This window comes from Bos indicus x Bos taurus, chromosome 24 (assembly GCF_003369695.1).
Source record: "Bos indicus x Bos taurus breed Angus x Brahman F1 hybrid chromosome 24, Bos_hybrid_MaternalHap_v2.0, whole genome shotgun sequence".
Lineage (NCBI taxonomy): Eukaryota > Metazoa > Chordata > Mammalia > Artiodactyla > Bovidae > Bos > Bos indicus x Bos taurus.
Genome location: NC_040099.1, coordinates 46,636,050 through 46,650,150, shown reverse-complemented (window position 1 = coordinate 46,650,150; position 14,101 = coordinate 46,636,050). Strand labels below are relative to the sequence as shown.

Genomic DNA, 14,101 nt, shown 5'->3' with positions numbered 1-14,101 from the left:
CTCTTGATGAAAGTTTGACCAAGCTCGGGAGTTGGACAGGGAAGCCTGGCATGCTGGAGTCCATGGGGTCGAAAAGAGTCGGACAGGACTGAGGACTGAACTGAGGCGGTTCAGTTCAGTTCAGTCGCTCAGTCCTGTCTGACTCTTTGCGACCCCATGAATCGAAGCACACCAGGCCTCCCTGTCCAACTCCTGGAGTTCACTCAAACTCACGTCCATTGAGTCAGTGATGCCATCCAGCCATTTCATCCTCTGACGTCCCCTTCTCCTCCTGCCTCCAATCCCTCCCAGCATCAGAGTCTTTCCCAATGAGTCAACTCTTTGCATGAGGTGGCCAGAGTACCATCAATCAAATATGGGATTACAATACTAATGGACCATCTAAAAGTTTATGTGTTATTTCTTTACAGTTCCAGTGAGGTCACTCAGTCATGTCTGACTTTTTGCGACCCCGTGGACTGTAGCCCACCAGGCTCCTCTGTCCATGGGATTCTCCAGGCAAGAATACTGGAGTGGGTTGCCATTTCCTTCTCCAGGGAATCTTCCCGACCCAGGGTTCAAACCCAGGTCTCTCGCATTGCAGGCAGACGCTTTAACCTCTGAGCCAAGCCTACTGGCACCCTCATGGATAATAGTTATTTGATACATAGATAAAACAGGGTCCACTTTCACCTTGTAGATTAACATGAATTCCAAGATATTGGTGGAACCCTAATCATGAGATTTAACCTGAGTTCTTTGGTTCTTCCAGTTCAAAGAGCAAACTATTAGATGCTGAGACCAGAGTATTGGAGCCTGGGCACTTCCTGTCAAAGTCCTTTTTCTTGCTGAGAGATTCAAGGTCAAGTTCGGAGATGAAGCCCCGACCTGACTTTAGAATCCCCCGGACTGCCTGGAGAGCCCTGGAAGGGGCGCCCTAGAATCATCTACTCAGGGCTCCGTGGTGACCCACTTAGGGCTCCGTGGTGACCGCTGCGGGCACGTGACTCCCAGGCGGCAGGGGCTTGTCCGCGGGGCGTGCAGGGTGGGGCGGAGGTGGAAGGGTGATGGGAGAGCACAGTGAGGGGTTAGGATTTCTGAAGAGGTACCTCTTTGGCATTGCATTTCTTTGGGTCCCCCTCTCCGCCCCCCCCGCCCCCCCGCTGTGTCTGTACTCTTGAAGTGCAGACCTTTCTAAACAGTGACTTACTAAAGCTCTGGGGGACCGTGGTACCCGAAGGCGGCCCGCTGCCTGACCTAAGATTTACGAGTGGTTCCAAGGATGAGACAAGGTCCCAGTGTCTCGGTGACAACAAGGTCTTTGACGAACTGCCGAGAGCTGTGGCCGGGCAGAAAGCCCCAGAATCTCCTCCCTGCTGGAGTGGGGCGCCCGGGGCGCGGGCGGGCGGGCACCCCCGCAGGCCATCAGCATGCAGGAGCCGCGCGCTCCGTCCTTGAGGGCTGCCGGGCTGACCTTGCTCGGCTTTCTCGGTAGATATCGCCCCGGGAGCGTGAGGACGCGGCAGCGGGGGTGACTCAGTGCCCCGCCGCGGCTTTCCTTCCTGCCTCCTTCTAAAATTCCGGGATTCAAACCCGGCGTTTTCCGCCCCACCCCTCCCCCTCTCCACCCCCCGCCTGTCGTTACCCAGACTGTCCGGGTGTTTCGTCCCCCACCTCCCATCTACAGAACTGAAGGCCGACCTTCGCGCTCTCCCTCGCTGCGGGCCCGGGGATCAGACTTGGCCCGCCAGAGCCGGAGACCGCACTGGGCGACAGATCCGGAGCCCGGCCGGAGGGGGCGGTGCGCGGCGCTCTCCGGCGCACAGGCGGACCTAGCCGAGCCCCGCTCCCCATTGGCCACCACCTCGGCGGGAGGGGCCGCCCGGGCTCGGGGCACCTGGCGTCGCCCCTCCGCAGGGAAATCAGAGGCTGCCGGGCATGGGCGCCTGGAGGTGAAGGCATCGGGAGGGAGGCCTGGGGTATCTGTGGAGCTCGGGGAGGCCAGCCCTGTTCTACCAGCTGCCCCGGCGCGGGCGGCCCTCGGATTCTCCTGCTCTGGCTTCGGCAGCCGGAAACTTTGCTCCGAGAAGTCCCCCACCCTCCTGATCGCGCCGAGAGGCGCCTGGTGGGCCGCGCGCCCCCGGGGGCCCCGCAGCCCCGCGCGTGATTGAGGGGGCCCCCAGGCGCCAGGCGCCCGCCGCGCTCCGTCGTGCGCGCGCGGCCGCCAGGATGCGCTACGCGGACCCCTCGGCGAACAGGGATTTGTTGGGGAACCGAACTTTGCTCTTCATCTTCATCTGCGCCTTCGCCTTGGTGACCTTGCTGCAACAGATCTTGTATGGCAGGAACTACATCAAGAGGTAAGAAAGTCCGAGCGCGGGTGGGGTGGCGCGGAGCCCGCGGGCAAGTCCCCAGGTGGCAGCCGGAGGCTCAGCCCCGGCGTGGCCCGTGTGAGCGACCCCGGGGTCTGCACTGAGCCTCGAGCAAAGCCGCGTGAGGTTTGGGTCCCCGCGCTCCTAAGCGCATCTCTCCACGCAACCGGAGGAGAACGCCTGCGTCCAGCGCTGGCCAGAGGGGCCCGACAACTTTATTCTGTTGTGGAAAACGGGGGACAGGATGGAATTCGGACCGGCCAAGCTGAGGATAAAAACATACGAATGTCCTGAGCGGCCTCAGGGGTCAGATCAGTGTCCTCAAGTCCACAGTGCCACGGCCATATGGTCCGAGGGGAGGCTGCCGGGTGTAGAGGGCTCAGAACCGTATAGGGTTACCTCTTGAGTCCTGAACTTTTGTGGGGGCCCCTGGGGGAAAAAACACATTCTACCCCCACCCCCATTCCCCCGCCCAGGAGTGCAGAATTAGGTGTGGCGGGGTGGATAGTGGGCTCGGACGATGCGACAGAAACAGTGAATTCTTACAGACCGGTATCCACTGGCACCGGGAAAACTCACCACCCGATCCCTCCTGAAGCAGATGGTTCCGTCTCATCCTTCGGCAGAAGGTCAGAGCTGCAGCAGAAGTTAACCGCCCCCACTTGGGCCCCCCTCCTACCCCACCTCATCCGCGGGCAAACTCCATTAGGAGAAAGGGACTCAGCACTCGGGCACGGCCTCAGTCCCTGCGTGCGCAAAACACGGAAATGCCACCATGGGCTTCTGCCTACGGCTGGCGGAGGGCAGCCGCTTGGGGTTACAGGACCTGGGGAAAGGGCTGCGCTAGGATCCTCGCGTTTCAGAGCCTCTTTCGGAAAGACCACACTCCTCTTTTCTGCCCGAGCTTTTTCCTTCGCTGTCAGTTGTCTTCCTACCCTCGCTGCCCCTCCCCCCATCAGACGGATAGAAAACAAAACGCCTGGCTAGCTATATAAACATCCCGGCTTCTTCCCTAAACTTCCGAATAATAAAACAGTTTTTCTCTTTGCATCCTTTGGAGTTCACGTCAGTCGCTGGCGTCCTAGTCTGGGCTGCATCCAGGGATGGGAGCAAGTGACAGTGCTGCTGGGCCTGGGCTCACTGTAGGAGAGTCAAACAGTTGGGCTATTTTCCGCTCCGCGTCCCGAGCTGGGGAGCGTGAGGCCCCTTGGCAAGAACATTTGTTCCCAACCAGCCACTGCCCCGACCTTCCCAGAGAGCATTTTTCTCTGGTTGAGGGCAGCTGATGGGCCCTGCGTGGTGCTGGTACCATTAAAGGACATTTTCAGAGTCTCCTGGCTTGCTGGAGCCCATTGGGCCTGCCGCCCCCCGCTCCCCCGCCCCCACTAAGATGACCCAGTGCAAGGACAGTTGGGCCCGAAACGGCCAGCTTGCTGCACTTGCTCCTTAGCAGGGTGGCTCTGGGTTCCTACCCCCTGCTGGCACCTACCCAGAATGGCCCCGGGGTTGCTGGGACCCCTGCTGCCTTATCAACACCGGGAGGCAAACGGCAAACGGAAGCTCAGCTTCTAAGTGCTCGCCCTGGCAGGCCCTCCTCGATCTTGGGCTGATGAGCTGGCTGCCTGGAATTCAGCAGCCATACCAGTTGCATCCCGACTTCTAACACAGAGACCTCATCCCCCTTAGTCTCAGAGGCCACCTCACAAGCCTCGCTCCAGGGCCTGGATGAATTCAATCAAGTAAGCAAACTCACATGTACTGGATCCCAGCAGGGCACTGTAGGATCGTTAAAGAAGATGCTGTGGTCCTGGTGTTCAGGGGGCTTGATGTCTAGCTGGGGAAACATAGTGGCCACAGATGAGCTAAGATGTGAGTGTTGAAATGTTTGAGGAGGAAGGCGCCACCAGACCAGAGTTGGGAGGGAAGAAGACCACCTGAAGGAGGTGGGACCCGAATGGGCCCATGAAGGAAGGAGACGCTTTGGGCAGGTGAGGAAAGTGCAGATCCAGAGCCCAAGAGGGCAGGAGCCAAGGTGCAGAGACGTAGCCCCGCCGACTTGCACCTCCTGGGCTGACCCTACCTGTGCTGTCACACGGGGCTTTAACCATCGATCAGTTGGACCAGCCAAGAGGCTGTCCGGACCCTTCGGCAGGTTGTGGCTGCCACGCTGGTGCACAAATAGCATCTGTTCCCCTATCTTGTTTCTTACACATCTCATCTTTGCCATGAATTGACTCGATAAGGTTACTGGTCTGTCTCCTGTGTTTCTACACTTGACACTTGAGTGCTCCTCCAGTAGATGCCCTGGAATGGCCTGCACGAGAGTCAGCTGCGTGGTCACTGAAATGCAGGTTCCCGGGCCCTTCTCTGGGAGTGGGTCCCAGTAACCAGCCTTTTTAATGAGCTCCTCGAGTGATTTGTAACTCTGCTGCTCTAGGCCTGTGGTTCTCAATCAGGGCAGTGTTGCTCCCCGGGCAATGTCTGGAGACACTTTGGGTTGTCACAGTAGGGAGAGGAGAGCATCTGGCATCTCTCGGGCTGAGGCCAGGGACAGGGCTAAAGATGCTACAATGCACAGCCCGCCCACGACAAGAAAGACTTATCCAGCCCCAAATGTCAGCAGTGCTGAGGGAGAGAAACCTTGCTCTAGATGAACACTCCATGGGATAGGGTTCACTTTGTTTTGTCCCCAGCTGTACCCTGAGCACCAAATATGGTGCCTGGCACATAGTAGGTTTTTGAAATATTGGGTAATGGAGAAATGATTGAAAGCGCATACCTGCAGGGGTAGTGAACTCAGGAGACCAGTGACGATGTGGATCCCACTAAGGTAAGGGGGAGTGTAGGGAATGGGAAGTTCAGGGAGGGAGGAGACAGATGTATTTTTGGGTCAGTGGCTTATTGGACTGAGAAGGACAGTTTAAATTCGGTTCACAGGGAGCTGCATGTGGTCCTTCAGTAGAGTAGTGATGTGATCCAAGTGAAGGAAGGCTCTCTGGGCCTTTCAAGAAAGGGGTAGAAAAGGGAGGAGGCTGGGAGGCTGTTGACGCAGCCTCGTCAGAAGTGAGGAGAACGTGGTGCTGGAGGCAGATCTACTTGGGAGCTGGGGATTCATGCAGGCGGCTGTTCTTTGCTTCTGGGCTGAGCTGGGTGGATGTATTCGGCAGAGCCTTCATTGTTTGACATGACACAAAGAGCTCAGGGCCACAAACAGGGCCAGCTGTTCCAATGAGAATCAGGGACAGATTCCAGCAGAAGGGAGTGGGGGTGTGAGTCAGTGCACATTCTTTTTTTTTGGTTGCCTGGCCACTCCCTGTGCTGTACAGGGGGTACTTCCAGGAAGGGAGGTGAAGGGGAGATGTAGAGAGGAAGGTGGGCAGTACAGGTGGCTTAGTGGGCGCCAGGTCTCTACTGGAGTGCCAGGGTCCAGCCTCAGCAGAGTCCAGAGATACACTCAGGATGAACGGCGTCGGCGAAAGATGACACAGGGAGACCAAGCTTAGGTGAAGCGGGTCTGCAGCTTTATTTTCAAAAGCAGCTTTTATACCCTGAGTTACACATTTCCAGAAGTGAAAGATGCAGAGTCATGCAGAGTCAGCTCAAGATTCCATCAGTTTTGACCTTTATTGAAACCAGAATGTTTTTTGCATACCTTTTCATTTACAAGGGTCTTGTGTTATGTACATTATCTTCTGGCCCAGAGGCCTGTTGACATTTTGTGACCCTTTTCTGATAAAGGTTGGTCAACCAGAAAACTTGTTTTCCCTTAAAGTGTTTTTTCTTTATTTTTCCAATCTGTGTTACCCTCAGAAAGTACTAAATAAAGTTACATTCTTATGGAGCAAAGGTGTAGTGGGTTATAGCAAAGAAAGAACTTATTAACTCAAAGGTCTTATGTTGCTAATACCAAGGCTACTACTTGTTCTTCTTACATTCCAACTAATGCACTCCCAGGCACACAAAGGGTAAGCAAGCATTGGCTCAACAATGCAGTATTATTCTAATAAAACTTTTTCACTGCTCTAAGGTCATGGTTGAGATGTTGTGAACAATCATTTGCGTTAGTTGCAAGAGTATGGATAAAACTGCCAAGCAAGCTTAGAATGCCAACAGAGGGGTTAGAATTGAAATACTCCTTTCATGCCCAGGAGACTTATTAACTAGAGCCCTTAGTTGATTTTCTTCAGAGAAAGGTGGTCAGGGATAGACCCTGTTAGTGTCAGAAGAGTTGGTGAAAGGCAGAATATGGTAAACAGTAGACAGCAGACTTTGGTTTCAGGGTCGATGCTCGAGCAGGTCCAGGGAGTCCCTCGAGTCCTGATCTGCCTTGCCTGTCAGGTCTCCTCCGCATGACCTTGTCATGGGTGGGATCTCCTGTGCTGGCTCCCGGCATCGGAGAAGGTGAGCAGTATGTGGAATGAGAAGGAAAAGGCAAGAAACAGAGCTGTGAAATTTGCCCTTGGTGTTTCTTGGCTTCCATGTCTGTTCTCACTTGAACAAATACTTAATGAAGATTTCCTACACGCTGAACCCACAGTGATCTGCAAGACAGACGCAGCCCAGGGTCCCCAGGAACTCACAGTCTATGGGTAAGACAGAATGGCACGTAGCACATGCATAGGCCTCACGGGAGATGCGGACAGGGGACTCGAAGGATGCGGAGCGAGCCATAGCAAATTGGTTGGGATGTCTTAAGGAGCAGGGAGGGAGGCATTTGAAGGGGGTCCTAGGGAAAGGGGAAATGACCCATAAGAAATAGAGGTGGACGGAAGGGGTATGAAACCCAGCTTGAACAACAGTTGAAAGGTTCAGGGGAGACTTGAGTCATTCTTCATAACGTGTGTATAGCTGGGGGCCAGAGTGAGGCAGGCAGAGCTGGATTATGGAGAACTAAGTCAAAAGTGACTCTTCCCTGATGGTTCAGTTGGTAAAGAATCTGCCTGCAATGCAGGAGACCTGGGTTCGGATCGCAGGGTGGGGAAGATCCCCTGGAGAAGGAAATGGCAACCCACTCCCGTAATCTTGCCCAGGAAATCCCATGGACAGAGGAGTCCATGGAGTAGCAAGAATCGGACACAACTTAGTGACTAAACCACTACAAGTGGGAAATATGTGAGAAGGAGCTTGTCTGGAGGAAGGAGGGTAACAAATTCACATCTAGATCTGCTCAGATACTGCAGGGCAATCCAACAACTCATTGGAAAGGAGCTCAGGAACTGTGGGTGGACAAGAGCCAGACAAACAATGGGGATTTTGGTGTCACCACACATCAAAATCAGCGTTTTTCCAACTTTCATGATTGTTATACACTGTAAGTTATACCTGGGGATCCAGAACATACTCTCATACACATCCATCTGAAAGAAACATTCTGTGAAAGAATGTTTGACCTCATTATGAGAAATTCACTTTAGTATTTTCTATTCTGCTTCATTAAAAATTCACTTTTACTTCATTTTTTTGTTTACATTTCAATACTCTTTTTTTTTTGACTTTTTTAAAAGTTAAATTTATTTAATTGGAGGCTAATTACAATATTGTATTTGTTTTGCCATACATCAACAAGAATCCGCCACGGGTGTACACATGTTCCTCATCCTGAACCCCCCTCCCCATTTTACTTTATTTAAAAAATAAATTCAGCCTTAAAAGGAAGGAAATTCTGATATATACTACACTATGGACAGACCTGGAAGATATTATACCAAGTGCTGTAAGCCAATCCCAAAAGGACTATACTGTATGGTTCCACTTTATGAGTTCTGTAGAGACATAAAGCAGAATGGTTGGTTGCCAGGGGCAACTTCAGGATGGAGGAATAAGAAATAAGTGTTTAATGGGGTACAGAGTCTCAGTTTGGGAGGATGAAGTTTTGGAGCTAGACGCTGATGATGGCTGCACAACAATTGTGGTTGTGCTGAGTATCACTGAACTGTACACTGAAAATGGTTAAAATGGTAAATTTTATATTTATTTTACCACAATAAAATAAAAAAAAATAATTCTGGGACATACTGCTGCATCGATTTTTTAATCTATTGGATGAAACTCTCAATTAGAAAAACACTGGCCTGTGTGATGGAATTGGATGACATCTTACCCAAGGGAGAGCAGAGTGAAAGATGGCGATGGGCAGGGGCACAGAGGAGAGTCCTGAGGGCTTGCCTGCACAGAGGGGCTGGAGAGAGGAGACCTGGCGTGGGAGCTGAGGCTGCAGAGAGGTGGGGGTGGAGGAGAGTGAGGAGACGGAGGTGCGAGAGGAAACTAGGCAAAGTGATCCCTGGCTGGGAGTGGGCAACTGTGACGCGCACTGTGGAGGGATCCGTGCGAAAGGGCCTGCAGTTTTGGCAATGGAGCAAGGGCGGTTTGGGTGTGAACACTGGGAACATTATGTATTCATAGGATCTACTGATCTATAAATTCATAAAGTTTACCCATATTCTAGAATGTGCTATGCTGTGCTTAGTCGCTGAGTTGTGTCCAACTCTTTGAGACCCAATGGACTGTAGCCCGCCAGGCTCCTGGGGGTGTGGAAAGCATCTCTACCTTTAAACTCTCTGCTGCTCCAAATCCCCTTTGTTAGTGCAAAAATCTTAACATAAACTCACATCACTGGAGTGTTCAGTTCAGTTCAGTTCAGTTCAGTCACCCAGTCATGTCTGACTCTTTGCAACCCCATGAACCGCAGCATGCCAGGCCTCCCTGTCCATCACCAACTCCCGGAGTTCACCCAAACTCATGTCCATCCAGTTGGTGATGCCATCCAGCCATCTCATCCTCTGTCGTCCCCTTCTCCTCCTGCCCCCAATCCCTCCCAGCATCAGAGTCTTTTCCAGTGAGTCAACTCTTTGCATGAGGTGGCCGAAGTATTGAAGTTTCAGCTTTAGCATAAGTCCTTCCAATGAACACCCAGGACTGATCTCTTTTAGGATGGACTGGTTGGATCTCCTTGCAGTCCAAGGGACTCTCAAGAGTCTTCTCCAACACCACAGTTCAAAAGCATCAATTCTTCAGCACTCAGCTTTCTTCACAGTCCAACTCTCACATCCATACATGACCATTGGAAAAACCATAGCCTTGACTAGACAGACCTTTGATGACAAAGTAATGTCTCTGCTTTTTAATATGGTGTCTAGGTTGGTCATAACTTTCCTTCCAAGGAGTAAGCATCTTTTAATTTCATGGCTGCAATCACCATCTGCTGTGATTTCGGAGCCCAGAAAAATAAAGTCTGACACTGTTTCCACTGTTTCCCCATCTATTTGCCATGAAGTGATGGGACTGGATGCCATGATCTTCGTTTTCTGAATGTTGAGTTTTAAGCCAACTTTTTCATTCTTCTCTTTCACTTTCATCAAGAGGCTCTTTAGATTTTCTTCACTTTCTGCCCTAAGGGTGGTGTCATCTGCATATTTGAGGTTATTGATATTTCTCCTGGCAATCTTGATTCCAGCTTGTGCTTCCTCCAGCCCAGCATTTCTCATGAGGTACTCTGCATACTGGAGTGTTAAAGACTTCAATTACTTAAGTTTTAGCAGAGGGGTAGCAAAAGAGCAATTACTGTTTTTTTTTTTTTTAAAGGTAGAAAGGATACTGTGTGATCTGGTGGCAACCTGCTGTTTAAACTTAATCTCAGAGGAGGACCAGGTAGACATGGGCCTTAATGCCCTCCTTCAGTGTCTCTCAGGAGCTTTATCATTCTCCATAAAGAATGTGAACATTTTTGTTAGATTTATCTCTAGCTGCATAGTTTATAATGCTACTGTAAAAAATCTTTAAAAAATTATATTTTCTGTCCATTTGTAGCTAGTGTAAAGAAATTAATTTGATTTCAATGTATATTGTTTTTATAAAACAGCAAGCTTGAGGATAATAATAATAATCAACACATAATGATAGTAATTTATTTGTAGAGTCTTCTGGGATCTCTATGTAGACATTTTCTTCTTTCGTTGCAACCCTTTTACCTTAATTCACTTATCTTACTGTGCTGGCTAGAACCTTTGATAGCATGTTCAATAAATATGTCATAGTGAATATCTTGGCTTTAATCCTGATTTTTTTTTCTTAAAATTTATTTTTAAAGAGTAGCATTATTGAAATATAGTCATAAAATCCACCCATCTATGAATTCATAAACTTTATCCATTTGAAGTGTACAATTAAATGGCTTTTAGTATGTTTGAACAGTTATGCATCCCTCATGCCAGTCAATTTTAGAACATTTTCCTTAAACCCCCAAAGAAACACTGTACCTCTTAGCCATCACCCCGTAGTATTCCCATACCTCCCATCTCTAGACATGAATAAATACACTAATCTGTCTCTTTAGATTTGTCTGTCCTAGACATTTCATGTGAATGGAAACATACAATGTGTGGTCTTGTGTACCTGACATCTTTCACTAAGCATATTTTCAACGTTCATCTGTGTTGGAGTGTATATCAGTACTTCATTTCTTTTTTTAATTTTTATTTTATATTGGAGTAGAGTTGATGGCACCCCACTCTAGTACTGTTGCCCGGAAAATCCCATGGATGGAGGAGCCTGGTAGGCTGCAGTCCGTGGGGTCGCTAAGAGTCAGACACGACTGAGCGACTTCACTTTCACTTTCCACTTTCATGCATTGGAGAAGGAAATGGCAACCCACTCCAGTGTTCTTGCCTGGAGAATCCCATGGACGGGGAAGCCTGGTAGGCTGCAGTCCATGGGGTTGCACAGAGTCAGACACGACTGAAGCGACTTAGCAGCAGCAGCAGAGTTGATTAGCAATGTTGTGTTAGTTTCAGGTGTATAGCAAAGTATTCATTATACATATACATGTATTTAGCCTTTTTTCAAGTTCTTTTCCCATTCAGGTTATTACAAAATATTGAGCAGAGTTCCCTATGCTATACAATAGGTCCTTATTGGTTATCTATTTTAAATATAAATCAGTATGTATATGGCAATCCCAAATCAGTACTTCATTTGTTTATTGGTGAATAATATTCAACTTACAGATATACCATATTTTGTTTATCCATTAATGATGGACTTTCACATTTTTGCTATTGCTCATTTTTTGCTATTGCACATTTGCTATTGAACATATTACTATTGCAATTTGCTGTTGCACATTTTTGCTATTTTGCTCATGGTATATGGCTGCCATGAGCATGGTACCATGGCTGTACATGTTTTTCTGTGGATGTGTGTTTTCGTTTCTCTTGGGTATACAAGTGGAATTGTTGAGTCATATGGCAACCCACTCCATATTTTTGCTTAGAAAATTCCACGGACAGAGGAGCCTGGTGGCTACAGTCCAGAAGGTCACACAGTGTCGGACAAGACTGAGTACACACACACAACACACAGCGTGGTAACAAGTGGAATTGTTAGGTCACATGGTAACTCTATGTTTCATCATTTGAAGAATTGTCAGACTGTTTTCTGAAATAGTGACACCATTTTACACTCCTTCCAGCAGGGTATGAGGAGTCCAGTTTCACCACATTCTTGGAAACACTTGTTATTATCTTTTTGATCATAGTCATCTCAGTGGTTTTGAAGTGGTATTTCATTATGGGTTTGATTTTGTGTTTTCATGATGGCTGGGGATGTGGAGCATTCTTTCCTGTGGTTATTATTAGCTGTATGTATTCTTTGGAGAAATGTCTATTCAGATTCTTTGCCCATTTTTAAATGGGATGGTGTGTCTTTTCATTATTGGGTTGTAAGCATCCCAAATATAAATGCCTTGTCAGATATACGATTTGAAAACCATTTCACTCATTTTATGGGTTCTCTTTTGCTTTCTTGATAATGTCCTTGACAGCATGAATGTTGTAATTCTGATGAACTCCAATTCACCTGCTTTTTTCATTGGTTGCTTGTGTTTTGGGTGTCATATCCAAGAAACCATTGCCTATTTGCAATATCAAGTGTCACAAAGATTTACCCCTATGGTTTCTTCTAAGAGGGTTGTTTTTTAATAGCTTGTTCTCTTACTTTGAGGTCTTAGATCCATTTTGAATTAATGTTTCTATGTGGTGTCATGAATCCTGCTTTTAAGGGGAATAACAGTGAAGTGTCACCATTGCATCCGTCCGCTTAGTTTTGTTTTGTTTGTTCGTTGTCGTAGTTTTTTGTTTGTTTTGTTTCCTCTAGTAAGGAAAAGAAGGTTCCCTCATGGAATATGCTAAAAAGTGCTGTTGTTGTGTTTGAATATTAATTTTAATCAGTTGCTTTTTCTACATCTATTGGACTTTTTCTCCTTTACTCTTTTAAAAAGTGCTTTGACTTACTTACTTATATGACTGCACCCCACCTTGGTTGCGGCATGCAGGATCTTTAGTTGTGGCATGAGAATTCTTAGTTGTTGCATGTGGGATCTAGTTCCCTGAACAGGGGTTGAACTTTGGTTCCCTGCATTGGAAGTGCAGAGTCTTGGCCACTGGACCACCAGAGAAGTCCCTCCTTTACTTTTTTGATGTGACTGTTGTTGTTTAATCTCCTAGTCATATCCAACTCTTTTGCGACCCCATGGACTGTAGCCTGCCGACCTCCTCTGTCCATGGGATTTCATTGTGTTAATAGACGTTAAACTAGAATTTTAGAGACAAACACAGCTTGTTTGTGGTACATTATTTGTTTCATACAATTTGAGATTTTGTTGACTAATATTTTTATTTAAGATGTTGGATCTCATGCTCTTGAATGATGCTGCTGCTGCTGCTAAGTCGCTTCAGTCGTGTCCGACTCTGTGCGACCCCATGGACGGCAGCCCACCAGGCTCCCCCGTCCCTGGGATTCTCCAGGCAAGAACACTGAAGTGGGCTGCCATTTCCTTCTCCAATGCATGAAAGTGAAAAGGGAAAGTGAAGTCGCTCAGTCATGTCTGACTCTTCGTGACCCCATGGACTGCAGCCTACCAGGTTCCTCCGTCCGTGGGATTTTCTAGGCAAGAGTACTGGAGTGGGGTGCCATCGCCTTCTCCATCTTGAATGATAGTGGCATGCAATTTTTAAAATGCTATCTTTGTCTAGTTTTAAAACCAGTCTTGTCAAATGAGTTGGGATGCTTCCTCTTTATCTATTTTCTGGGAACGGTTTATGCAAGTTTCATATCTGTTTTCTGAAAGCTTGGTAGAATTCACGCGTACAGCCATCAGCACCTAATATTTTCCTTGTGGGAAGACTCTAAATTACCAATTTTGTCTCTTTAATGGTTCAAGGCTATTCAGGTTTTTATATTTCTTCATTCACTTATTGGTAAATTATAGTTTTCCAGAAAAATTTAAAAAATGTTCAGATTTATTTGCACAAAGTTCATAATATTCTCTGTTACATCTCAGGTTTTGGTTCCTTTTCTATTCCTAACATTGTTTCTTTTTTCTATTTTTAAATGATCTTTATTAAATGACTGATTTTGGGCTTTGTTGATTTTTCTCTTGTAACTTTCCTATCGAATTCATTAATATTTTTTTTGCTTTGGTTTTATTCTCATATTATTTTTCTAGCGTCTTAAGTTGGATGCTCATCTTTGTAATTTTCAGTCAGTCGAACTTGGGTCTCCCGCATAGCAGGCAGATTCTTTACCATCTGAAATGCCCCTTTCAGTCTTAAGTATTTTCCAATGTAAGCTTTTTAGGTTATAATATTTCCTCTAAATAACTCTGTAGTTAAATTTCTGTGATTTGGGATGATGATGATGATGACAACAATTCAGAATTGTCTTAGATTTACAATGTGCCACACACCAGTCTAAGC

At 47.8% G+C, this 14,101-nt stretch overlaps 1 protein-coding gene across 2 annotated transcripts in view; it reads left to right on the top strand.

Annotated features, from left to right (window-relative positions):
- The first annotated feature begins 1,836 nt into the window (after positions 1-1,836).
- Positions 1,837-14,101, top strand: part of ST8SIA5 (ST8 alpha-N-acetyl-neuraminide alpha-2,8-sialyltransferase 5) — a 67,526-nt gene continuing 55,261 nt past the window's right edge. Inside the window, exon 1 of one of the 2 annotated variants that reach the window (XM_027525863.1) lies at positions 1,837-2,339. In XM_027525863.1, coding sequence (XP_027381664.1) covers positions 2,209-2,339 — 131 coding nt within the window. In that variant the 5' untranslated portion in view covers positions 1,837-2,208. The remainder of the gene's footprint in view (positions 2,340-14,101) is intronic. The other variant, XM_027525862.1, reaches the window with a different exon arrangement.